Genomic DNA, 27,351 nt, shown 5'->3' on the forward strand with positions numbered 1-27,351 from the left:
ACAGCAACAACAAAACGTAAAAGCAACGTAAAAAGGTGCTATGATCTTTATCACACCGGTGTTAATTAGGGTTTATAGTAACGGCTCGTCTCATCGACAGCTGGACAGATGAATGGAACCCATAATCAGTGTGAACTTAGGGAAGCTGTGCAACCACCTGTCTGGGTCGGAATATGAATGCTGAATATACTACCTTGTTACCAGATTTGCATCCTTTTTCCCGAGAGTTTAGTTAGTGTTTACAATTCTTACTCTTGTGAATAATGCTCTACAATCAATGGTTAGTTGTTTCGATTAACCGTGTTCTGTGTGCGTAAATGTTGCTCCCAAACACTTTAGCCACGTGCAAACGTTCGCAGACAATCATCAGGCAGCGTTTCTCCGTTAATGATAGTTTGAGTTGGTTTATTACAACAGGTATTTTTTTTTTAATATAAATATATGCAATGGATTATTATTATTATGTGATTGAAATGTTTATATCAAGCATGGTTATTAGTGATTAGAAACGGATATAGATTATATTAGTAATTGTCATTCGTTCGGTGATTGTTTGCTACCTTAGTTTGATATTTTTTTAATTAACTGTACAAAATGGTTGGAATTGATACATCAAAGTAGGAAACAATCACCCTAAGAAAAACGGAAAACTGCATGCATTCTAGTGTGACTAGGAAAATCGAACGGATCCGGTCCGTATCAAGGCTCGCTTCCACACGAGCTGACGCGATTTCGAGTTATTTAAATAATGGTTGTACCTTCTTACTCGACAACAAAAACAAAAAAAAGTATGATATTAGAGTCCTTTACAGGGAAAATCAACAAATCGAAACAGAACTAATGAAAAGGTGATTGTAGAAAGAAACGCAACAAATAAGTTCACACGGTTGATTCCGTTTATATACAAAGGATAGGGTGCGCAATCAGTCACGACACGATAGATACAGGGGAGGGGCAGAAACCTGTCAAGATAATCTAACTCTAGGATTTCGGGACCGTTTCAACTTACCTCGTCGAAGAAGACCTGGGTCTTACGCAGGATGTGCTTCAGCTCGGTCAGCTCCAGGAAGTTGCGCTTGAGCGCTTCGGCGTTCTGGTTGACCTCACGCAGTTCATTCTCCAGCTTCTCGAAGGTGGCCTCCAAATCAATCATCTCCCGCGGCTGGGGAGCTTCGGGGCTCTCGCCCGTATCCAACATCGGGATACCATCCTTCTTGATTTCCTTCTCGAGGTAGCGCAACTTGCGCTCCATCTCGTCACATCGTCGCACCTCATTGACAAACTTACGCTGGAATGCGTTCACATCCGGGTTGAGCTGTTGGAAAGATTCAAATCGTAGTTAGACGATCGATAATTTTAAACAACAGCAACAACGTAAAGTCAAACTTACATCCCGAAACTGAACCAGGCCCAGTTCACCCAGCTCGGAAACGCAAGCGTACGCAGCTTCACTCTGGAGGAAGAGCTGACACAAGGTCATCTCCTCGCTGCGGAACAACGAACCCATGTTTGGAGCGGTCGTTACTCCTACCTGCAACGTAAATTATCCGGGTTCGGTAGCTGAAACAAGGAAACAAAGAAAAGAGAAAATAGGTTAAAATCAAACCAACCCATAACGGATTGTATCTCCTAGAGATTGCTTATTTATTAAAAGTCGCGTCGCCAAAGTCAATGAACGGGCATCTGTATATAGCCTATTTAACGTCGTCGCTGACCAGGCGATGAAAAAGCATGTTTACTATACAATTATACATCATCTGTTATCGGAGTGGGCGCATCAAGATAATATACATAGCTCTACCGTATATCAACCGGGCAACTGTGTTGCGGCGGGAATGTATTCTCAGAAGGAACGTGTGAAATTTAGGTAGGCATCAAAGCACGCTTAGGAGTACCTACGCTATATAATTTTACTATGGATACCTAGATTGGTCGAGGGCGTCGCAGAAATTCTCAATTTATACGGTTTCAAATAGTTTGAGTTTAAAATTATGTTGGGTTTCTGCAAAATTAGCGTTCTAATACCATTTTTGGCGTATTTAAATTCATTTGTCGTTTACATGATTGATCTGAGGGTTTTCTTCGCCGTCTTGCGTTGCGTTTGTAACAGAGTAATTCGTATATTGCAGACTGGCAACCAGTGCTGCAAAATCGCGACAATACACGGTGATATTGACAATTCTGCTTTAGTCACTCATTTGAGCTAACAGTCATCGTCAAGGCAAACTATGTCAATTGTCAATGACAATGCTGTCAGTGACGAACATGTGTGATTTACAATTACACACAATTACATGGTGCCTTTAAAGTGAACAAGTATCTACGTCCTGAACTGTTTGGATAACAATAATGTGACACAGAATGCACGAAATTACACTTTTTGTTGCCAGGTGAATCTTTGTCATTGTCGAAAAATAAATGAGAATTTGACGATCTTTTTTTTTTCTTTTTTTTTGAGGATCAAGTCTGTCAGTGACTATGTGAAAAACAATTTTGTCAATATCGCGCGAAAGTTTGTCAATAACAATGACAATGACAGATCTCAGTACTGCTGGCAACTGCATGTATCTATTTACCGTTCTAATTGTGATTTAGGGAAACTTTTTGGGATCGAATAGTTCTCCAATCAAAGTTCAGAACAGGAAAAGCATGGCAATTACCATTGCCAGCCACGCCCATCTTTTCCGTTACAAGGAAAGAAGAAATATTGTTGATATGACACCATGCCATTATTTCTGACGGATCTCATTGGGGCTATCCAAAAACGATATGGGCAGTTTTTGAGAGATTGAAGTGGCGTATGTGCACTTCACGAACTATCCCAACACGGCCAGAAAAATAAATCCTAACAGAATTAGGATTAACGCGTCTACACTGGAGGTACGTTAGTGCAATATGTTCTTGGAGTGGCTTAGGTTAGTTTATAGAAGTAAGCTTTTATTTGCGAGAGATCGTTATTTACAAAAGCAGTTTTGCCCTAATATTGTGGTATCGAATTCAGGGTGGCAAGTGAATTTCCATTTTAAAATTCCAGGTTTTCTCGGTTTTCCTGGACAAAATTTAAAAAAAAATCCTGGTTTTAGAAATCATGGTTTAAGAAAATAATTGATTTTTTATGCAAAGTTTCATGCACATAATGGTTAAACTGGTATGCAGAGCGTGAAATTATTGACTGCTTAGACTGAGTGTAAAAGCACTGCACTATTCAATCCATTGCTCTGTGCAGACCGTTTGTACCAAACGGTAAAGGACGAGGCAATGAAAGCGACGCACACCGCTTGCCTTTGCTCACACAGCATGTAATTGAGGCATTTTTCCATAGAAAATGTACGTTCAGTCATTCAAAACAAGTATTGGGTACCATCACGGAAGAATAAACGTGCTGATTGAGCTACTGACTGAGTGCTTGGCTGTCAGTGACTCCTTTACATCCCAATCATTCAGACTCTTACGAGGCAGTGAATGATGAGGTGGATGCTGCTCATTAGACTGATGCAAATTTTGACATTTTCGCTCCACAGTGCTCAAACGGTTCCAAATCGGATCCTGATTAGTCTCCGAAAATTTGAACTCATTCGATAAGAAACTGACTTGGCACAAACCATTTGAAGTTTATATGGAAATTACTATAGGAAAACCAAATGTTTTTTTCATATCCATCTTACAATTTACCATATAGCTCTGCTTTGAAAAATGATAACTGAGCTCGTAGAAAATTTTCTCAGCTACAACTTTGTCCTAAACCACTTTTTAATATAATGTAAGCATCAAAAGTTATCAATAATTCAAGCCACTAATGTCTTACGATTATGCTCAATCAACTGTTCAGCAGGCAACATTGGTGTTTCTGGCGCTTGGAATAGAGCACAAAAATCATGGCTACTATGTCACACTGCAGAATACAGTGTTGCTCACAAAACAGCTGCTTGATCATGCCATAAGATTATCATTCTCTTAAACAATTAATAACTATTTTATTTGACGTTTAACTCAACAACTATATTCTGCTAAGTTGAAGCTGAGAAATCCATAAGTATAGCTTTTGAATGTTTGAACAGTGCAATATGGAGAAAGGTAAGAAGATAATGAACAAAAAGTTTGGATTTCCCATAGTAATTTCCATATAAACTTCAAATGGTTTGTGCCAAGTCAGTTTCTTTTCAAATGAGTTCAAATTTTGGGAGACTAATCAGGACCCGGTTTGAAACCGTTTGAGCACTGTGGAGCGAAAATGTCAAAATTTGCATCAGTCTACTGCTTATCTTCTATCTTCTTCTATATATATATATGTAAATGAATTTCTGTCTGTCTGTCTGTCTGTCTGACCCTTATAGACTCGGAAACTACTGAACCGATTGGCGTGAAAATTTGTATACAGGGGTTTTTGGGGCCGTGGAAGGTTCTTATGATGGATCGAGACCCCCACCCCCTTCTGTAAGGGGGGGCTCCCATACAAATGAAACAGAAATTTCTGCATAACTCGAGAAGTAATCAAGCAAATGGAACCAAATTAGGCATGTGGGGGCGAGTGTGGGGGTATAAGGAGATAATCATAGGGGGTAGCCCCTTAGATAATAGGGGGGGGGGGCTACGTACAATATAGCATGCTTTTTTTTAAATCGGCGCGTAAACTCAAGCTAATATTGAATCCCGAGCAAGACCGGGCACACTCAGCTAGTATTCATATAAAAATGACTCATTGAACCTGAATGTTTTGCGCCCTGCAGGTATAGTTAATTTGCAGAAGTGTGCGAGAAATCGGCACTTGAAATCATTGATTACAAAAACAATTTCGCCCTGAGGTTAGCACTGTTTACCTTACCAGGCATTGTTGTCCTCTGCTGTCCGAAGAAGTCGTCTCCACTCTACTCTACTCGATGATCACACTTCGAGTAGTCTGCGAAAGGTCGGCAGGTCGCCTTCTACTTGGTCGATCCACCTTGTCCACTGCGCGCCTCTTCTTCTTGTTCCTGTTGGGTTGCTTTCGAGAACCATTTTCGCTGGGTCATTCTTACGATATGCCCAGCCCACCGTAGTCACAAAATTTTGGCAATGTGAACGATGGATGGTTCTGCCAGCAACTGGTGCAATTCGTGGTTCCTTCGCCTCCTCCTCGTTCCGTCATCCATCTGCACTCCACCGTAGATGGTACGCAACACCTTCCGTTCGAAAACACCAAGGTAGCGTCGGTCCTCCACGAGCATAGTCCAGGTCTCGTGGCCTTAGAGGACCACCGGTCTAATCAGCGTCTTGTAGATGGTCAACTTCGTGCGGCGGCGAATTTTATTCGACCGGAGCGTCCTCCGGAGTCCAAAGTAGGCACGATTCCCTGCTATAATACGTCTTCCCTAGAACCTCTTCCCCTCATATATTTCGTCTTCGATGCGTTGATGGCAAGTTCAATCCGCCTAGCTTCAGACTTCAGTCTGATGTACGTTTCCGCCACCGTCTCAAAGTTCCGTGGCATGATGTCGATGTCATCGGCGAAGCCAAGAAGCTGAATTGCCTTCCTGAATATCGTGCCACTCGTGTCTATCCCAGCTCTTCTGACCATACCTTCTAATGCGATGTTAAATAGCTGACACGAAAGTTCATCACCTTGCCATAGCCCCTTTCGAGATTCAAAGGGACTCGAGAGTCCCCAATACTCGAACAACGCACATCACTCGATCCGTCGCCTTGACCAACCGCGTCAGTTTATCCGGAAATCCGTACTCGTGCATAATCTACCATAGCTGATCTCGATCGATTGTGTCGTATGCGGATTTGAAATCTATGAACAAATGATGTGTGGGCACGTTGTATTCGCGGCATTTCTGCAGAACCTGCCGAATCGCGAAAATTTGGTCCGTGGTAGCGGTGACCTATGAATCCCGCCTGGTATTGCCCCACGAACTCTCTTGCAAATGGTGACAGGCGACGGCATAGAATTTGGGAGAGTACTTTGTATGCGGCGCTCAGCAGCAGTAATGTCAAAAAATCGCTTCTAGCGATCAATGAATACGCACACACCTGCTACAAGATTTTTTGGCATCATCATAAGCTAACTTTGAACTCTGACTCTTAACACTAATCCGCAGAGAGCATTTCGAACAGTGAGTTACCAAGATCTCAAGAAAGCAAGACGATAACAACATCATTGCTGTGTGCACTCACGATACATTACTTATACTACGCAAGGCTTGTTGTGAGTGCACGCTACAAACTAAAGATCTCAATGCGTACAGCTGAGTACAAGAAGTTGTTCGGATTATGTACAACTGATCAACAACCGTGATCAGATCATGATCATTGCCATAATGATCGTGATTTTTTTTTTGCTTATTTCAGTCTGTGAATTAGGAAAGACGCATGTATTTGCGTTGACGGCATTGGTCCTTTCGGTGGAGTGAAAAAGAAAGGAACACTTCACCGTGTTGACAGAACTATCCGAAGAACTACCGAGCCAAATGTGTGCTATTTACACGTGGGGTGCAAGGAAACTAGTCGACTCTTTCATTCTCATCGCGTTCTAATACAGCAACAGACGTTACGTCACGTCTGTTGCTGCATTCGAAACCGAAAGAACGAAAGAGTCGACTTGTTTGCATCCTCCTCACCTATAAAAAACCGCACATCGCCCCGTTTCAGCCTTCGTGTTAAAAGTTAGGGTAGGATGATTCAAAACGCACCCCTGAGCTAAAATGGCCCTGCGCTGTTTTTCATAGCTTTCCGATTGTCAATTCGTGAATTTAACAATCAGCATTGCTAGTTCAGTGCTTGAACTAACATTCTGGCACATGATATTTCCAGAATTAGTAATGGGAAAGCAACGAAAACCCGCACGGCGCCATTTTACCCCGGGGGTGCATTATGGACTGTTCTCCCCTACCGATGGTCAGCCCATATCTGCTGATGCTTGCTTAAAGCGAATTTGTTTATTATACCGTTCCAACCTGGATTGGGTATCAAGTTAGGGTCGGCTTGTTTTCTAGCAAACGTCAGTTTGATCGTATGTTTTTATAACCTGGCACGGGTCGACTTTCGCGCTGACAAAAAGTTCGGGTTTGCACTGGGTTTGAACTGGTACCAACCTGGGAATAAACAAATTCGCTTTTGCTCTGTAACCCCAAACTGCCAAAGAATGCAACTCACAGAGAGACACTCACTCTCGTCTCGTGAAATAAGCACATGTTGCGATTTGTGGCTATAATGAGCGAAAAGGATAACTCACTTCTCTGAGCTTGACTCAGTCTAACAATGTATTTGTTATCTGTGAGTTGCCTACGCAATAACGTATTTTCAAGGTGGAAGAAGACTAATCGTTGGTCGTAGTTTGTACAGATCACGATCTGTACAGTTTACGACAAACTGGAAATCGGATCATGCTCGCTTGATTTTCATCACTGCTCAGCAGTGTGATCGCGCGGTAGTGTAGCGCTCTGTCCAGTGCTTCACCACCGTATTTTAATAGCTCACTTGGTAGTTGATCTACACCAGTTGCTTTGTTGTTCTTCAGCCGACCGATCTCCTCCTCAATTTTTAGAAGATCAGGGGCCGGTAGTCTGTCGTCTTCTGCGCGTGCTGCAAGGTCTGTTGCCGTACCACCTGCTGCATCACCGTTGAGGTGCTCGTTATAGTACTGCTTCCACCTCTTGTAGTATTCCAAAATAATCATTTACAGATCATTTCATATCTCAAGTCATAAATTACAATAAGACACTTGTAAGTGGCCAACACTCACAAGTGCATGTTTAGCCAAATTTCACAACAGACCTCATTCCAAATTTATTGCATTCACATGTTTGCATAAACATGTTATGTATTTCTTCCAAACCATAATATGGACTTTACCACTTCAAAATAAAAGCAAAACCAGCAAAATGCCACCCGTGCAGAAAAGATACATTGGTGGTCCGATTCCACAACACATGTTGAACAAATAGACTATTCAATGACGATTGGCTATCGTCTTTACAAAAGTGAGTCCAAGCTCCTCCCATAGAATAAATGTTGTGTAGAGTTAAGATTTTCAATGTAGAGTTAAGTTCGAATGTAATGAAAACTGATGAAGAAATACAATTGATGTTGTACTCTAGACGAGTGAAGAAGTGTTTCTTCTGAAAGAGAAACTCCCGACCGTTTCACTCTCAATCACCTCACACTCGTTCGTGAGAAGGTTACCGTCCAAGTCCTTGCACATATCGGCTTGCGGCACGTAGCCTTTGCGCGAACTATTTAGCTTCTCGTAGAACTTCCGTGTGTCGTTTACGCAGTACAGATTTTCCATCGCCTCGCGATCTCGGTCTTCCTGCTGGCGCTTCTTCCTTCGGAATACCGAGTTTTGTCTGTTCCGCGCTTGTCTGTATCGCTCCACATTCAATCTCGTGCGGTGTTGCAGCATTCTCGCCCGTGCTGCATTCTTCTCCTCTACTAACAGTTTGCATTCGCCGTCAAACCAGTCATTTCTTTGGTCCGGGATCGTAGTACCTAGTGCCACTGCAGCAGTACTACCTATGACTGAACGGATGTCCCTCTAGCCATCTTCAAGAGAAGCTGCGCCAAGCTGCTCTTCCGTGGGTAGTGCAACTTCCAGCTGCGGCGCGTAGTCCTGGGCAACTCCGGCGTCCCGTAGTTGCTCAATGTTGGGTCGCGGCGTTCGACTTCGACGCGCATGCATACTGCAACTAGGTAGTGGTCCGAATCTATGTTCGCACTGCGGTACGTGCGGACGTTGATAATGTCGGAGAAGAATTTCCCGTCGATTAGAACGTGATCGATTTGGTTTTCTGTGTGTTTGTCAGGTGATCTCCAGGTGGCTTTGTGGATATCCTTGCGGGGGAAAAAGGTACTTCGAACTACCATACCCCGAGGGGCTGCAAAGTTCACGCATCGTTGGCCGTTGTCGTTCAATACGATTGCCGGTCTATACATTGCCTCCCGTCCTACCTGAGCGTTCATGTCGCCGATGACGATTTTGACGTCCCGTTGTGAACAACCGTCGTACACCTGCTCCAGCTGCGCATAGAACGCTTCTTTCTCGTCGTCGGGTCTCCCTTCGTGTGGGCAGTGCACGTTGATGATAATGTAGTTGAAGAAATGGCCCTTAATCCTCAACTTGTACATCCTCGCGTTGATCGGCTGTCACCAATCACGCGTTGGCGCATCTTACCCAGCACTACAAAGCCGGTTCCCAGCTTGTTGGTGGTGCCACAGCTTTGGTAGAAAGTAGCCGCTTGATGCTCGATTTTCCATACCTTTTTTTCCGTCAAGCAAAGCTCCTGCAGTGCTACGACTTCGAAGTTGCTTGGTTGAAGTTCGTCATAGATTAACTTATCGCAGCCCGGGAAGCCAAGCGATTTGTTGTTCATTGGTCAATAACATAATTTGACGTTTGCGTTGTTTTCAGTTGGACTGTAGCAAAGCACAACCAGTGAGATACGGCTGTAGCAAGCTGTACTCTAGGAATAATAACAGGATTTGAGTAAAAATTAAACGGAACTAGAAGATTCCTGATTCAAGCATGCGTATGATAACATCTAGTCTAGCGTAACAAAGTGGCAGAGCGCCGTCTAGCGTACTGGGAGGTGTGGGTTTGATTCAAACAAGGCAGAAGATTATTTTCATCATTTTCGTAAAAACTCTTCCTTAGCACATGCAGGGCTAGTAGTGCTGATGTGATATAATAGTAGTGACTTTAATGACTAAAATTAGGAGTGTGACCAAAAAGTGACTTGTAAATACTTAATAAGTAACCATTTATATGGTAACTTAGAAATTCAAATACGGTTTGATATTGAAATAAACTTTTTATGTCATGAAACTTAAAATCAAATTTCATAAATTCCACTAGTTTAATCGAATCTCACAACGGAATCTCCTGTGAAGAGCATTTGAAGTGATTTGAAGTGATTTGAATAATTTACTTTTGCTTACGTTATACATGATGATTAGCAATTTGTAATTCCCATTTTTTTATGATCTTGAATTTGATTCTGCATTTGATTTGAAATCTCTAAATATTTGATATAGATAACTTTGATAATTTGCTATGAACTTTTCACAGAATTTCTTCAGAATGATCTCAAGAACTTTTTTAGAACAATTCCCTTTCTCTTAAACTTAGATACAAATAAGCTTTTACAAACATAATATTGCATTCTAGAAATACTTTGCAGAACAATCAACAAAATTCTTGGAAATAGATTATTTTCGTAGTTGGAAATGCTTAACATCAAATATCAGAATTAAAGTGGACACAATAGGCTAGAGCATCTCCTTTACCAAGCTCATCCGTTAATGAGGGATGGTGAGGGGTGTCCCCCCTGCCACCACTGGCAAAATAGATGATCGCCGATTTGCTCATGTACATCAATGACGTTTATATAAGGTCTGGGCCAAAGGGCTTATTGGTGTTAGTGGAATGTGCAAATGTTTAGTGGTGTTCGTATTTTATTGCAATGTTTATCTTTTAACACGAAACAGCTGTTGGCAGTGACGTATTTCTATCTATTCTCAGTATGTTGGCAGTGACGTATTTCTATCTGTTCGCAGATGTTCAGCAATGTTTACAACATTTTTGCTTACACCAGCAAGCTGCCTGTTGGCCCAGACCTTATATAAATGCCATTGCATGTACATCTGATGTGCGGAAACAGTTCTATTGATTGTTTCACACTCAAGTCGCCATCTGACGTAAACAACTACCCGATTCGTACCTTCCTCAAAATTGTCCTTTGCTCGCTTTCTACTTAGTATAAACAATTTTCACACTGCGGTACTATAACGGAACTATTAACTCTATAATTGAATCTCCTCATCGATGGTATAAAATCTCTACTTTAAGTCTGATATTTGACTTGAAATCGAAAATAATCTACTTTAACTAATCATGTATTATTACTTCATGCGTGAATTTAACGATTTACATAGTCGGAGATGCTTAAACTCCGACTATGTAAATCGTTAAATTCACGCATGAAGTAATAACACATGATTAGTTAAAGTAGATTATTTTCGATTTTTTATTGATTATTCTAGAAACTCCCTGAAGGCTCCTTCCATGAATCCATCCTTAGAATTTCCATGCAACTAACCTCAGAAGTGTCATAAATGTCTGCTTAGAATAATCTTGGACTTCTCCCTTGCATTCAATTCGTATTCTCCTTAGAAACCCAATAGTATTTCCTCAGAATTCTCAAAACAAAAATCCATCACAAACTTTGAAACTCTTCTAAGAATTCCTTTGAGATTGAACCGTCAAATTTCGATTCCATTGGAATTCATCTCTGAATTTATTTCGAACTCTTTTGAATTCTCTTGGAAGTATCGTCAGAAATCACCCCAGAATTCTTTTAGAACTATCCGCAGAGACCATCGTTGGAATGTTCATCAGAGCCCCCTTAAGCATAATTTCAGAACTAATTTTGAATTCTTATTAGAATTGGACCTAGAATCCTCATCCAATCATCATAGAATTCTTCTCAGAACTCTCGTTGAAATGCACTCTCAATTACATTAGAATTATTTTAATTTTGTTTCGGAGCTGAATTTTGCGTCTCTAATAATTTAAACATTAATCAAAGCGACGCTCGTATGTGTTAAGCCAAGTTTGACTATATAGGTAAACCTGGCTTAATATTTAAGCGGAGATGAAGAAATCTCCCAACTTTTCAGGTGAGTGTGACTATTGTTGGCTGCCTCTTTTTCTTTGACAACCTTTTTTTCAAATGAAAATTTTAACTGAGTGTTCGATTATCGGCAACTCGAAATCATACGCATATTGTACTGCGTATATTTAAAATAGAAAAATCTGGCATAAAAAGATGGCTCAGTCGTAAAAATGTAATCAGATTGAAACTGAAAGCTAAGGAACGGTTTGACTACATTCAGTGAAATATTTTGATAGAAAAGTACAGTGAAATTAACGAGGGGAGCGACACATCTAAATCTCAATTCTAGACGCTCAACAAATCGCACACTAGCGAATCACAATCTTCGCAAAATCTTCTTTCATTTCTCGCATCTACTTGCATGGCGCATCAAATTTTTGCAGGAAATCTTCAGAATCGTTATCAATCTTCTTTCTATCTACCCAGCGTGCGCGCAGCTATGCACAGCAAAACAAATTTTTCCTGCATTGTAGATAGAGTCGCCCCCTCAAAAATTAACGTTTGTATTTTGATTGCCAAAGCCGGCATTTATCCTATTAGAAAACAACTTAAAGATGTACTCAACATTATGTAAAAGACATTCGAAATGACTATTTCATATAAGCAGTTCATACGGAAAAATTCGCCGCTTCAGTTAACTTCCATAATCACTTGCTTTCTAAGAAAAGTGAGAGCAATATTTTAGGGACGTGTGAGGAAGAAGATGATCAAAGAATTGTCTGAAGAATGTCAAGATTTTCGTAACTTCTTGGGGATGCTGAAAAAAGTAATGAGAACGTCAACTTCTTGGGAGACCTTCAAAGAGATTTTCAGGGAATTTTCTGAGGACATTTTCAATTAGATGTTCTAAGTTTGAAAAGAACTTTTTATAAAAGGGGAAATGTGTAGCATGAGAGAAACTTCCATAAAGATTTAAAAAACATCTTCTCATAGTCAGCGGCGCCGATGGTGTAGTGGTAAGCGTGATTACCTCTCACCCCAGCTGGCCTGGGTTCAATCCCAGTCGGCGCCGCCGGGATGTTCTGAGCCATAACATCTCTGATCACGCCTTCCTTCGGAAGGGAAGTAAAGCCGTTGGTCCCCGGTTCATGAGTTGATGGGTCGATAGCTAGGGTCCAGGTGTGGGAGCTGTCCCCCTGGCGTTGGTAGCATTGGTGCTCAGCACGGAAAACAAGATCGACGGAAAACAAATCAAGGAAAAAAAAATCTTCTCGTAGTTTCCAATAAAACCTTTGGAAGTCTTGAAATTCTGCTTACAAGTTTTAGAACACGCTGCCTGGGTAAATGTCCGAAATTTTCTTAAACACTCTGATGCTTTAAATTATGTTCGATGTGCTTATGGGCAATGATAACTGTCTTTGCTTGACCGCAAATGATTGCAAGACAGTATAAATTCCCAGGAAGCCAATGCCGTATTGATTAACTAAATCTCTAAATTCCTCTTGGTAGCCTCAGTCCATCACATGGACTGAGTGACGACATTCCTGTCGCCATGAGGTACGGACATCGATAAATCCATCGATACCGAAAGATAAATTATGTTGTGCAACACCTGATAAACTGATAAACTTTAAGCACACCACATTTGAAATGAACTAATCTAAAAACTGAATAAGCGAATTTGGTACACAAATATAAGCAACGCTTGCTATAAATCTAATCGTTTCCATCAGAATCAAAATTTCCGGTAGAAAGGTTAATGCTATGAAACTGTATCTCGACGCAATGTCGTCCGTCCATCACAGATTTATTGATAAGAAGCTTTGCCCGTGGTATCGACAAAAAAAAAATACCAACTAGATTTCCACTAATCCCCGCCGCCGAGTTTGCAAACGTTACGCGAGACAATCAGTTAGTCGCAAGCCACGGGATAGAAGCCCTAATAGCATTGACGATTGAAAGCAAAAATCTATAAATACAAATAGACCGCGCGTTTTCCATTAATTACAACCGCAAATTAGCATCCGTAATCGCCGAGTGCAATCACGACAACAATCGCGCTCCCAACAGTCGACGGCACGGCACGATGCGAACAACTCAATACAAAATCAATAACGAAGCTGGTCTAGTAAATAGATATAGGAGGTCTGCATCATTACAGGTTACAAGCACACATCTTCTGCTTGAGCACTGCTGCTGCTGCTATCTCATTGGAAAGTCACCGCACGTTGTTGTTTGACTCATCTATGTTTGCAAAATTGGCTTGCCTAGGTCGGCTGCTACAATCCAAATAGGTAGGTATGTCACCACTCATTTTGCCGCTGTTGATGCTCTTCATAAAGTGTGCGTTATCAATCGTAGCAGGCAATCAAAGTCAAAATTTATGGCTGGCTGGTTACTGCGATGAATGGCACGTATGGTCAGGTGGGGCAAAGTGGGTCACCTAAGGGCCGATCAATGAATGAATAATTGCTGAACTTTGATCTCTCTAGAAATTGTTTAGGTAGGTATCAAGAATTCGTTTGAAAAACATACCCTATTTAGGGGAAATGCAGGTAATGTCGACCTCAGTGTCCCTAATTTGGGCCCATACATAAATTCAGCAATCAACTAAATTTTCAATAGCAACCAATAATATCTATTAGCAACGTCCCAATAACGCGTTCATCTAGATAAAATTGATAAATAGCATTTTTTTTTACTTTATTAAAGAGATTTTTAGCCATAGGCTAGTTCATCTCTTAGATAAATAGCAGACTTTTACCGATGGGCCCAAATTAGGGACATGTAGGCCGACATTACATACATTTCCCCTATTTCTTCTACGTTGTGATGCCATTTCTACGATTTTTTTTTTGTCATTTACGGATTTGATCAATTTACTTATTTCGCGTATGAAATCTACGGAATTTAATTACGAATAGAAATTCCGTGAAACTAGCACCACTGATTCATTACCTGCAACTGCCTGTTATGCTTGCAAGTGTTCAAAGGCTAAAATCGAATGTCCTAAATGGAGTTATGTATTTGTTGAATAGTGCTTCTCTGATTTTTGTTGTGGTTGAATAATGCTTAGTGATCGCAATACTCTCCACAATCGAAACGTTTGTCCGTTTGGATCCACATTGTTACAGTTCGTTTGGCTCAGTAGGATTCGTCTTCGCCAGTCCACTAGTGTTGGTGAGTTATTTGCCATTAATGTTCATGAAAAGTTCACTATTTTGCCATAATCAGTGCCAAAACAAAAAAGTTTACGGGTGGATTTGGACAGATTTGGACCTGTTTCATACGACCGCAAGGTGTATGCTGGTCACAAATGCCTTGCCAAATTTATTGCCTGCGCAAGTGATGTGAATTTCACAAATAAACGCGTGCCGTTCATCGCAAGTCGGTCCCATTTGCGTTTTTATCAAAACTGATTTTTCAATAGAGTCACCCATATTGTCATAATACTAAATGATTCGTTCTGGAAAAGTTTGGAAAAATTGACAAACGGGTTGTCCCATTACATACAAAACAATGGTGTTAAGCAAATTTTAAACGCGTTTTTCTCGACTTGCTGATTTGTGCTATGGGACCAAGGGGTTGATCACTCTGCACAGTGTGCCAAAAATACAGATGGACAAACACAGAGACACTTTCATTGGCACCCATGATAAGAAATGTTCATGATATTTAAAGTTACTGGCAACACTGTACTATATCTGCGCCTGCTTTGTGTTTGTGCCAAAATGTGAATTTCCGGCGAAGTTCTGCCATGGATTCCTCACAGCGCACATTAGGATAAGCGAGGTCATCAAGGCGATGACCGTTGCCAAGTACAACTGTAATCTGGGGGTAATACTGAAATTCATCCGAATGGTGCTGGAGTCGCTACCGACTTCGAGATCGATAAACCTCCACTCAAGACGATCGAACTGTTTAAGGATCTGGTGCGGAAGGCTTTGGTGTTTCAGAACAGTTTGATCGAAGTTGGGCAGGGGGTGGCATCGTTCCGGCAGCTGATTGAAAAGATGACCATGAAGGGACTGCCACTGGTCATAATGCCGATTCGGAATGTGATTAGTGAGTTTGTTAGTGGGGAGAGCGATACCCTGAAGGAGGAAGTGAAAGGAGCGTTGAAGACGTTGGTAGATCGATTTGGGGCGGGGAGATTCGTGACGGAGCTGAAATCACAGCCGAAGGAGGTTAAGTGATATTGTAAGATGTTGATTGGTCAGTTGTTGGGCTTGAAGGTGAGCTCCTGAAAGTCGACAACGGTGAGTTGGTTGAAGGATAGGTTAAGCTCTCAGACACGACCCTGGTAACCCAGCGCTTGAAGAAGTCCCGGCGAAGTGTAGAGTGACCGGTGTTTTCCATGGTGCCCAGCGATTGGAGCAGTTCAGTAAGCATTTCAACATCGCGATGTTTGCAATAATCCTTGTAAAACTGATCTAACGCAGCTTATCGAACTCTATGAGGTACTAATTGATTATGGAATCCGATCCACATAGAAGGTCGTAAGGGGATCGGTGTCCATACAAAGGCTACCATCTGGGCGTAGTAGTTTCATCAATGGTCATTTGCCATGTTTGATTCCGTAACGCTTCACCACTTCGTTGAACAGCCAACCGACATTCATTTCCTTGATTCGTTCCTCATCGTAACTGACATCGATGAATTCGCTTTCGATGATCACTCGAACCATGTTCGGAGGTAGAATCTTCACCGGTATTTGTTTTCCTACCATCGACAGCGCCCCAGATTTTCTCCAGATACATCATACTTCTCTCCATTTGTCCGATCATTGGACTATTTTACCGTGTGGACATATTAAACCCCACCTCCAAGTCTGATTCCGGTTGAAGTTATTGTCCTGTCGGAAAATTGAAGTGCCTCCCCCGGACAATGTTCTCGTTGGAAGCTTCGATTCGGTGGCTGAGGCCGTTGCTTATTAGGTTCAGTGTAGTCCTATTTTTAATTTACCAAAGTTTACATAAGAATAACATTTAATGTACCGTAAGCGTGATAATGTTTGCACCATCTTACAAATAAGGTTCCCGTTTCACCTGTTCATACAACGCCTTGGTTTTCTTTGCATGCACGTAACCCATAGCTCATACCGTAGTAGGCTGTGTATAAAAGAAAATGATTTACTTAGTTTGACAGTTGCACCATGACAAAGTGGCAGCGTATTCGTGATTTGTCCCACGCGCAAATGTCGCAAAAAGACATCTCAATCGCCGTGGGAGTGTCCCGGTGGACCGTCAAAAGGGTTTTAGACCGAGAAAAGAAAGGACAACTATCCGCGAAGGTGGCCACAGGTCGTCCAAGGTCAGCTCGGGTTCCGAAGGTTATCGCTACTATCAAAAGGAAGATTCGGGTGAATCCAGTGCGTTCAATAAGGAAAATGGCAAAGGAACACGGGATCAGTGACTTTACGGCACGGAAGATCGTAAAGGAAGATTGCGGGGCGAAGTCGAGGGCACGGAAAAAAAACTCACACCATTACCAACCGCATCCGGGAGCTACGAGTCGAACGATGCAAGAAAAGCGAAAAAATCCGGTAATCCTGTTCACCGACGAGAGCATGTTTACCGTCGATCCCGTATCAAATCCCAGAACCGACCGATATATTAGTTCTCTTCCGGTAAAAGACATGGCCGACGAGCACAAGAACGTATATCTGACCAAGCATCCTGCTAGCATTATGGTGTTTGGATTGGTGGCTTCCGATGGTAAAAAAAATGGACCCGGTGTTCATTCCAGAAGGCGACAAGGTCAACACGGAGGTCTACATCGGGATTTTTAATAAGTATGTTCTTCCGTGGATCAAAGAACAGTACGGTCCGAAGCCAAATGTTGTATTTCAACCAGATGGGGCTCCGTGCCACACCTCGAACCGCACTCAGATTTTTTTTTTAAATTTTGTCATTGCTTAATGGTGCAAACATTATCACGCATACGGTAATGAAATTTTTCATACAAGATATGCATAAAAATGTATTCTGCAAATTCCAATTCAGAAGGCACCCCATATTACAGCCCTGTCTTTGGCAGCACTGCTCTAAAACAAGACGATAGCAACGCCGCTTGATCGCTTGTAATTAGCGCTACGCCCCTCTCTCATTAGTCATTCCCGATCAGTTACAGGCGACAATCGCAAATGACCACTAGGTATTTACCAACTTTCGGAAGTATACCATCGCAATTCACACATTATCAATTTACCGACGATAATGATTTGCACCGATGCGATGTCTCATCACTCTCATAAATGCCACTTCCACATTATCGATTTCCTGATTTCGGGTACAGTTTACTGCTGGGCTGGACTGGAATTTCCCCGGAACTTGCCTTAACCAATTTATTATACCTTGCCAACAAAACCGCGTTTGACCGAGTTCTCCTTGGACAATTCAATTACATACCTTGAGGAATGCAAATGGTCTTCCAACCAAAATATTCTGACGGTGACGGTGACGGTGATGAATCCCCACTTCCAAGATGTTCAGAGAAAATTTCACTCCCTCTTTTGCACACAAAACACACTCGACACTACTACGCGACCGTCCTTCTTTGTGCGCTGGCTACCGAAGACTGACAGTCGAGCCGAGCCGAATGTGAAACGAAACCGAACAGCAGCTTTGGCGTTTACGATAGTGGTGTTTTTGTTTGCGGTTTTACGTGAGAAAGTGAAGGAAAGAAGATTTCTGGCTTTTTTTTAACACAAGTTGTGGAAAAATACCGTTGGAGTAAAGAGAGTTTTCCTGGTCATGACAGCCGTCAATGCTTTGTTGGTGTTTATTTTAATTTTTTTCGTATATAGAGTGACCAGGACAAAGGTTTCTAATGAACGGTAGGAACTATACAATGTTTGACAGCACAAATCAAGGCCAACAATTGAAAAAGCCTCAGCAGCTTTTGGATACAAAACTTCTTGTGCACGCTAACTTGCAAGTACCCATTTAATGAGTATCTTATACTCTTTTTTGGAATCCATACTAAGTTGTCAAAAAATGGGTATTTTCAAAAAATGAAAAATGGTTACTTTTTATTCACTTTAAAAAATGTCTTTTGGAATAAAAATGGGTAAACACATTATTATTATTTAGCATTTTGGTGACATGTCGAAAAAAATCACGGATCAAGACGAACGCGAAGGAAGCTCGAACGGAAGTTTGACTGTGCTAGCAGATTCCATCTGGCCGGTGTTAATTCAGGTGAAAAAAATGTTCATGCAAATAGTGCCCCGGACAGACATCTCTTTATTGCAGCAGCACGACGAAAAACAGCAAACCGAGGTGATTTTCACGAGGTAAGAGCTAGAAGTGGTATGAGTTCCATTCTCAGTTCCGTTCCAGGTTAGCGGAATAAAAGTACAGGAGATTGACGTTAGCTTCTAATAGTGGAGACTGGCGAGTGAATGTCCAGTACTGAGTTTCAACAAATTTTACAGGGTGGCCGTGGAACCAGTGGAATTCCATCGAATATCAGGATGGTTCAGTAATGGAAGACGGTGACTTGTTTTGAAATTCGAACAGCCGGAACCGAGGCCAGAACAGCCTCTTCTCGCTAAAGGGTGACAGTTTACAACCTTTTACACATATTTGATTATATGAGTGTTAAACATAAAACAATTTAAAAGATTCTTATTCGTTTTTCTTTTGACTACTTTTCATATTCGGTTAAATAATAGACAGCAGGAAGCCCATAAAGTAAATTTGTTGAAAAAATGGGTATTTTTTATTCATCCCCAGCAAGAACATGAAGGTTAAAAAGTACCCATTTTTTGAAGTATGCGTCAAATACTCATTAATGAGTATTATTGGGTTTACTCATTTAATGAGTTAAGCCACTTTTCTTCAAAATGGGTCTTTTTTTACCCATTAATGGGTACTTTCAAGTTAGCGTGTGCACTCATACCACTTCTAGCTCTTACCTCGTGAAAATCACCTCGGTTTGCTGTTTTTCGTCGTGCTGCTGCAATAAAGAGATGTCTGTCCGGGGCACTATTTGCATGAACATTTTTTTCACCTGAATTAACACCGGCCAGATGGAATCTGCTAGCACAGTCAAACTTCCGTTCGAGCTTCCTTCGCGTTCGTCTTGATCCGTGATTTTTTTCGACATGTCACCAAAATGCTAAATAATAATAATGTGTTTACCCATTTTTATTCCAAAAGACATTTTTTAAAGTGAATAAAAAGTAACCATTTTTCATTTTTTGAAAATACCCATTTTTTGACAACTTAGTATGGATTCCAAAAAAGAGTATAAGATACTCATTAAATGGGTACTTGCAAGTTAGCGTGTGGCCTTTTCTCGATTACTTTTTAAAAGGGACGTATCAGCTTTTGTAAACGATGCATATGATCGTCGATTTGGCTTGACTGATAGCTCGCCCACACATACTAACACCACTAGCAGCTAAGGGAAATTCCCCATAATAAAATTGTTATGGCTATTTTGCTAGGGGCACGCAATAACCTTTAACTCCAACGCAGGCAACTGCTGTAATTAAATTAATTCCTGCTTTAATTACATTAATTACACAATGTAGAACATTAACTACTTTTTAACTCCATTAATTACAGTTGAAGTTTCGAAATTAATACCCCGTTCACATTACAGCCTATATCACGTAATATAGGCTGTCTTGCAATGAACACTCATACATAGGATTTCCAGTGAAAACTGAATGTATGAGTGCTCATTGCAAGGCAGCGTATATCACGTGATATACACGGAACCAAATTTTGTTCATTTAAGTTAAAAATATATATGTTTATTAAATAAAAATATAAATAGTTCAAAGTAAATTAAAAACATGTTTTCAACAAAAATATGTTTGCTTAAATTAAATTCAAAAGCATGTTTATTTCAACAATACATAATCATATACATTTTTAGCGTGTCCTTTTTTCCTTCTTGTTTACATTCGGCGAACTTAACCGAAAACGGCCTGCAAGCGGCGAAACCGAAGTAGAGGGTCCGGAAACCCACGCAAGCAAGTGTTCCAAGCTCGACAAAACCGGTGGAACATCACAATATTAACGTCAATCCGTCGTTTCTGATGCCGATCCCCATATCATCCTCACCCCCCACCCGACGTCGAAAGAAAAACAGATCATCCCCGAATACTAAACATAGAAAGAGGCCGGTATGAGGACCAATGTCAGAAACGACAAAATGACGCTAATATCACAAAGTTTCACCGGTTTTACTGAACTGGATCGGATCGGACACCCACCCCGACGGCCCCCCGGATCCAAACATCCACAGACTTTCCATAATCGCAGGAATTTCCATTTATTTGCTATCCATTTTATTTTGATTTATCCAGCATTCAAATGCTAAAATTATTTCAAAATATGTTTGTTTATTTTAAACATGAAAAGCATGTTTAAAATAAACATATTAATTTTTGATCGCATATAGTTTTCAAATAAATCAAAAATATTCACGTTTATTTTCAACACGAATATTTTTAAAATAAACGTAACATTATTTTTGTTTTAAACATTATTATCAGTGGATTCAAACATAGAATACGTTTGAAATCAACCTAGTTTATGTTTGTGGCCAGAACAAACTGAGTTTACGTTTAAATTTACCTCAAATATTTTTGTTTCGACGGTAAATTTTTCTGCGTGTAAGCTGTAATGTGAACGTACATCAATTACATTTTCTACACTTTTAATAACATTAATTACGGATAGATAATTTTAATTACCGTCAGTACTACTTCAAAACGCATTAATTACTTTAAGTACTTTTGATTGCATTTTAACTTCAACGCCCCGGTTCTTTGTATTGCGTGCCCCTCGGGCTCGATGGATATTCTTGTTTGTTTATGGTTGTTTTTAATGTGTTAATCAAAAATGATGTGCAAGGTGCTAAACTGCGGTAGAAACTTCGAATCTAATTAAAATGCAAATGGAAGAATCATTCTGCAATCCAATCATTCTGCAATCCTGGCATCATTGGTCAACTCCGCCAAACACCATGCACTAATTATCGACGGGCATTCATCAAAAACATTAAGACTGGATTGTCAAGTCCCGTCCCGGGGTTAACCCATTTAATGGGCAAAAATATGATCCATGAATGGGTAACTAATACCCATTAATGATTAATTGGTACCCATAAGTGGGTAAACGTTACTCATTAATGTGTTTTTTTTTACCCATTAAATGGGTTAACCTACTTTACTTCAAAATGGGTGAAATTGTATTTATTAATGGGTACTATAATCAAAGAAGAATACTAAGATGAAACACTCGGAAGAAAAACTTTCTATTTTAGTGTCCTCTTTCACGGTCCCTTTCATTCAATGAATACGGTATTCAAGGTAATTTTGTGGTTTTGCTGCCCCCTCGGTACAGAGATGAAATATGCGCTCTTTTTGATCAAAACAATCACACCAAAATTAGAGATGTCGCATTTTTTAATTACTCGATTAACAACTAATCCAATGGGGACAACTCTATCTACGATGCAGAAAAGATTGTGTTTTGCTGTGGCTAGCTGCAGGCACGCTGAGTAGATAGATTGAAGATTTATATCGATTTTGAAGATTTCCTGCAAAAAGATGAAGCACGATGCGAGAAATTAAAGATGATTTTTTGAAGATTGATTCGCTAGTGTGAGATTTTTTGAGCATCTAGAATTGAGATTTAGATGTGTCACCCCCCTCGAACTAATCTATTATTTTTTGTTCGCTATGCTGCCATTTTTCCCCCAATGAGAGTGAAGCACATGTTTGAAACGATCGGTGATGATCCTCTGGAGATGTTAATGCTTATATCAGCATGATATAACCGATTACAAATATTTTACTTTTCGGTTCGTTAATCGATTAATCGATTATTCGAATGAAAATCGGCCATCACTAGTGGTGGTAAGCTCCAACCGGTATTATCCTCGGATTAAATCCCGATCAAGAATGTCCGGCTGGTTTGATGTCGACATCAGAGTTAATCAACATAACTCTGAGCAAACATTTTTCAGATCATACAAACAGGGACGGTATTAAAAGTTAATCCGAGTTGGAGCTTACCGCCATAGATGAATGTGAAAAGTCATTTCAAATTTATGGTCTTAAGCCTGGTACGCAGCTGAAAAGAAAACGGAAAAGTAATTTTTGAGGAATATTCCCAAAAGTAAATTTGACAGCTATAGGGAGGTGTCTTTTGCTAAATTTTGAGATCATAGGTAGGTGTCGTCTAATTTTAAAATCAACAATTATCAATTTTTATGTTGTTAAAATGCATCCAAAACATCATTTTTACAACAAACGTTAAAATTACCTAACGGAATAATTGGTCAGACCATTATTCCGCAAGGAAAATGAAATTGCATTCAGAATGCGCCACCTTCATGTCGATGACGATACTAATGTAATCGATCTTTCCTTTACCGATTTCTTTTGAACTGTGTACTGGGTCAAGAAATGCTAATTAAAAGAAATTTCTTTAGCATTCCGTGTCCTCTATCCCGTAGCACGTAAAAACGTCATTACTTTTCAGCTGCGTACCAGGCTTTACATAAATAATTATACAATTTGAAAGGGACCGGGGCTAATCACAAATTACGTTCCCATGGTAACTGAGATAAACACGAGTGCGGACCGGTTGCTATAATGGTAGAGTGTATACAGATTTGTAAAATTAATGAAATTAGATCTGTCAAAATGAGTTTGACAGCGATTTATTATGTATTTTCCTCGGTTTTTCACTAACACGCTCTCACATATCCCACCAATACAACTGGACGTGAAAATCTCTAAAGAGATTGCTGCCGTTTATCGTACGCACACCGCACATCACGTATACGTATACGCAAAATGTTTTCTTCAGGAAAAAAAAACTTCATAATGGAAAATTTTCCTGACGAAAACAAATCACTGACACAATCACACTTTAGCTCGCACTTTAGCAATCTCTATAGCTTGAACCAGAGACGATGTTATATAAGAGACGCGTGGAGAGAATAAAAGTAAATCTGGTTGCACGGCCAACTAATTTCTTTTTCTGCAAGGTTTGGCAACCAGCAATTTTGTGTTTACTTCAAGTGACTTTTAATTTGAGCGACTGTCGTCTGCTTCAGCATCACAGTGAAATTAATACTTTTTTCACCGTATTGGTAGTACCGCTATTCAATTGAAGTATTTGAAGACTCCATTTTTAACAACTCTGAGAGAAACCAAATATACCACATTGAAGGGTATATTCTACAGAGCGTTGCTCAAAATTATTCAATCTACGATTGCTGCTTCCTATCATGTATGAGTGAAATCTCTTTTTAAGTCTTTCACAAATTTTACTATCTTGAAAAATTACACCGACAACGCCTTGATCTTTGTTACAGAGGCTGTGTAGATGTATTTCCACCGACAAACCGACATGAATGATCATACAAATTAAAAAGAAATTTCTGATCAAAGCACAAAACTGACATCTGCCGCCGTGTTCACGGAAAATATTTATCTTAGCCACGAACACACGTACAAAATTTATTAGTTGGTTCGTGTGTAATCTATTTCGGACAAATTATTTTTATCTAGATAAAATATTTCTATGGTTTTGACAGATGGGATCGCTGCACATTTGAATCAGCCGTTATGGATTATCGATCAAGAGTTAAGTTTAAGTTTCATGTCGGTTTGTCGGTGGTAAATATTTCGTTGTGCTGGAGCAAATATTTTGTGAGAAAATAACGAGAATACAATAATATCACCATAGAGGTAACTCTAAGACCACTGGGTCCCGAAGAAAATCATTATTATTTTTGGCTCACTCAGTACCAGAACAACGGTCCCAAGCAGTCCCAAGCTATTTCACTCACCCCTGCATGTTCTGCATGAATCCACACACCCCTGATGTTATCTGTCAAACTTTCATAGCGAATCAAAACAAACATAGTGTAGTAATAGAATTTCAACTAGAATAGGGTATGTTAATCGTTTGCTTGGGACAAATAGGCTACTAAAGTGGTGAGCCAATTTAAAATCGTTAGTTTCGTATTGATTGTTGGTTATACCTTGTACAGACATACAAAGTTCACTGTTGTACTACCGTTGTACTACTTTAAGCTAGTACCACAAATTGTACGTTTTGAGGTACTAGATTAAAGAAGTACAACGGTACTAACATAGAGTTAACTCTAAGACTAGAAGCATAAAGATAACTCTAAGACAAGTAGGTCCCGAAGAAACGTGCTCAACTTTTTGGCTCACCTCTGGTACTATCTTCGGTCCCAAGCTTGTCGAATCACCCCTTGAAACATAGGAAAAACCAATAACCCCTCATTTTATCTGTCAAACTTTCATAGCGAATCAAAACAAACATTGCGTAGTACTAGAATTTCGACTAGAATAGGGTACGTTAATCGTTTGCTTGGGACCAGTAGGCTACTAAAGTGGTGAGCCAATTTAAAATCGTTAGTTTTGTATTGATTGTTGCTAGAAGGTCCCGAAATAACGTGCTCAACTTTTTGGCTCAGCTCTGGTACTCTCTTCGGTCCCAAGCTAATCGATTCGCCCCTCGAAACATAAGAAAATCCACTAACCCCTCATTTTATCTGTCAAACTTTCATGGCGAATCAAAACAAACATTGTGTAGTAGTAGAATTTCGAATAGAATGGGGTACGTTAATCGTTTGCTTGGGACCAATAGGCTAGTCAAGTAGTGAGCCAATTTGAATTCGTTAGTTTCGTATTGATTGTTGGTACTAATTTGTATGTCGGTCTGTGGTATTAACCAGCGTCTAGCTGAAAATCTCCTTAATAAAGACAAACAACCTCAACAACTAAATTCAACCCCAATCTCAATACTTCGTGAAGCACTCGTGTTTATTTACATTGCTCGATTGGAACCGCGTTTGACGGTTTGATTTAAATTTTTGGCTTCAGTCTTCTTGCGCGTCTCTTATTATTTAACATCGTCTCTGTCTTGAACAATGCATTCAACTTCACTATGATTTTTATAAACCTTGGGCCGATCGAACTCCGACAAATAATATTCTCTCGCAAATATCATCAAGCGACCCCTCGGTCGTCAATTTCATCCGTCATCACCCCGCGCATCCTTGATTTGACAGCTCCGGTTGTGTGATCGAAAAGATCATCCGCGATTCCGCAATCTACCTCGAATTTTCCAGCTGCCCACAGATTGTCCGTGCAAGAAACCGGCGCGTTCTTTATTTATCCCAGTCGTTTTAAGTTAAATTTTGTGAAAATAGGAACCACTACCAGCATGGCCGTTACAAATGTAACCAGCGTTGATCAGTACAATAAGCTAATAGGGTAAGTCGTAAAGTGTTTTCTATGTCCGTCCAAATCACAACAATTGGCCATGGGTATCGTCCCGCAGATCATCATCAGTAACGGTTGTGTTGTTTTCCGCCGAATGGGCCGACCAGTGCAAACAGATCCTTTCGGTCATGTCCGAGATGGCAAAACAAACGACCTTCAGCGGGCTGCAGTTCCTGGATGTTCCGGCGGAGGACTTGTCCGAGGTGGCACTGAAACATCAAATCGATGCGGTCCCGACGGTGATCTTCTTCAAAGCCGGTACAGCGGTGGATCGAATCGACGGAGTGGACATTGCTGCGCTGACGATCAAGTGTCGCAAGTTGGCCGGTTCCGTGGCTGATGCGCCTGCCGCGGCCACTTTGGAGGATAGACTGAAGGCACTGATAAACCGCTCCAACGTGATGATATTCATAAAGGGTGACCGGAATACACCCCGCTGTGGATTCTCCAAGCAGCTGATAGCGATCATGAACGAGACGGGGTTTGTTGGCATGAATCTGTGCGAGGAATGAACGTTGATTTGAATTTCAAATTTCGTCTCTTTTGTTTGTTAGGGTGCAGTACGATACGTTCGATATTCTCACCGACGAAGAGGTTCGGCAGGGCCTGAAGACCTACTCGGATTGGCCTACTTATCCGCAGGTTTACGTCAAAGGTGAGCTGATCGGTGGACTCGATATCATCAAGGAGCTGCTAACCGGAGGAGAACTCAACGCGACTCTGGATGCTTAATAATTGATGCTGTGGGACGCCGGAAGTATTCCTTTCCCCCCAAAGGGACAAAAGAGTGAGGTAAAGCTTGTTTTTTTTTTCTCTTAGTCTTCGTTCATATGTTGATAAGCAACAACACATGGGACATGGAAATTATTAGAATTGGATGAGTGCACATTTTGAGTTTTCGAGATTATAGTTTTTTGGTTTCGAGTGACTTTCTTCGAAAGCCTTGCCTTATCGCATTATTCCTCGATTGTTGGGTGCTGTGACAAATTCTTGATTTAATGTGAGTGATGTAACTGTTTGGGTCTAACGCAGTGATGTTTCTGCGGAAGCGTGCCATATTCGATTTATTTCTTTTAAGCTATCTTGGTCGATTTCAACTTTTGCAATTCGCTCGTCTACCAAGGAAAGTCGATGAACAGAGCAGTGTCCTGAGCACATACAAAACAGAAGTCCCAGCTACGTAGTTAATTTGAACTAGCGTTGCTACACTATTATAGGAAGCAATTTTGTTTAGTTATATAATTATTCACTTCATCGGTCTTATGTTGTCTAAATAAAGGACTTATCTGGAAAAGCCTTTTTGGAAAATAGGTGTAAAACTTCATATATTTGCAAAATAGAAAGACGAAGCACACAAAAGAAAAAGAACAATAATTGCAAAAATACAAAACGTAATACGTAATTTCAAAATTTATTTCGATACAAGGTTAGATCATAGATTTTGCCATGTATGTGAATATGTGA

General features: G+C 40.5%; 2 protein-coding genes across 5 annotated transcripts in view; one reads left to right on the forward strand and one right to left on the reverse strand.

The window, feature by feature from the left end:
* Vha100-1 (V-type ATPase subunit a family protein Vha100-1) overlaps window positions 1-18,178 on the reverse strand; it is a 65,678-nt gene extending 47,500 nt beyond the window's left edge. For 2 of the 4 annotated variants that reach the window (XM_065239819.1, XM_065239818.1), the window contains exons 1-3: window positions 18,002-18,178; window positions 1,391-1,560; window positions 1,010-1,315 (exon numbers count right to left, since the gene is read on the reverse strand). In XM_065239819.1, the coding sequence (XP_065095891.1) occupies window positions 1,010-1,315; window positions 1,391-1,507 (423 nt within the window). In that variant the 5' untranslated portion in view covers window positions 1,508-1,560; window positions 18,002-18,178. The remainder of the gene's footprint in view (window positions 1-1,009; window positions 1,316-1,390; window positions 1,561-18,001) is intronic. The other 2 variants (XM_065239821.1, XM_065239820.1) reach the window with 1 other exon arrangement.
* Window positions 18,179-25,674: 7,496 nt separating this feature from the next.
* Window positions 25,675-26,794, forward strand: Grx3 (Glutaredoxin 3). The gene is made up of 3 exons (XM_065239684.1): window positions 25,675-25,878; window positions 25,946-26,368; window positions 26,442-26,794. The coding sequence occupies exons 1-3, from the start codon at window positions 25,829-25,831 to the stop codon at window positions 26,617-26,619; spliced, it is 651 nt and encodes a 216-aa protein (XP_065095756.1). The 5' UTR covers window positions 25,675-25,828; the 3' UTR covers window positions 26,620-26,794.
* Window positions 26,795-27,351: the final 557 nt, after the last annotated feature.

Source organism: Ochlerotatus camptorhynchus, unplaced genomic scaffold, assembly GCF_037179485.1.
Source record: "Ochlerotatus camptorhynchus isolate MF236.1 unplaced genomic scaffold, CSIRO-AGI_Acam_v1.1 ptg000062l, whole genome shotgun sequence".
In the NCBI taxonomy this organism is placed as follows: Eukaryota; Metazoa; Arthropoda; class Insecta; order Diptera; family Culicidae; genus Ochlerotatus; species Ochlerotatus camptorhynchus.

Bases quoted from the DNA above. Each gene is read 5' to 3' on its own strand.
- Grx3 (XM_065239684.1), top strand. From the start codon at position 25,829: ATGGCCGTTACAAATGTAACCAGCGTTGATCAGTACAATAAGCTAATA. The intron at 25,879-25,945 runs GTAAGTCGTAAA...ATCGTCCCGCAG, and splicing joins CAGTACAATAAGCTAATAGG to ATCATCATCAGTAACGGTTG. The intron at 26,369-26,441 runs GTTTGTTGGCAT...TTTGTTTGTTAG, and splicing joins GCGATCATGAACGAGACGGG to GGTGCAGTACGATACGTTCG.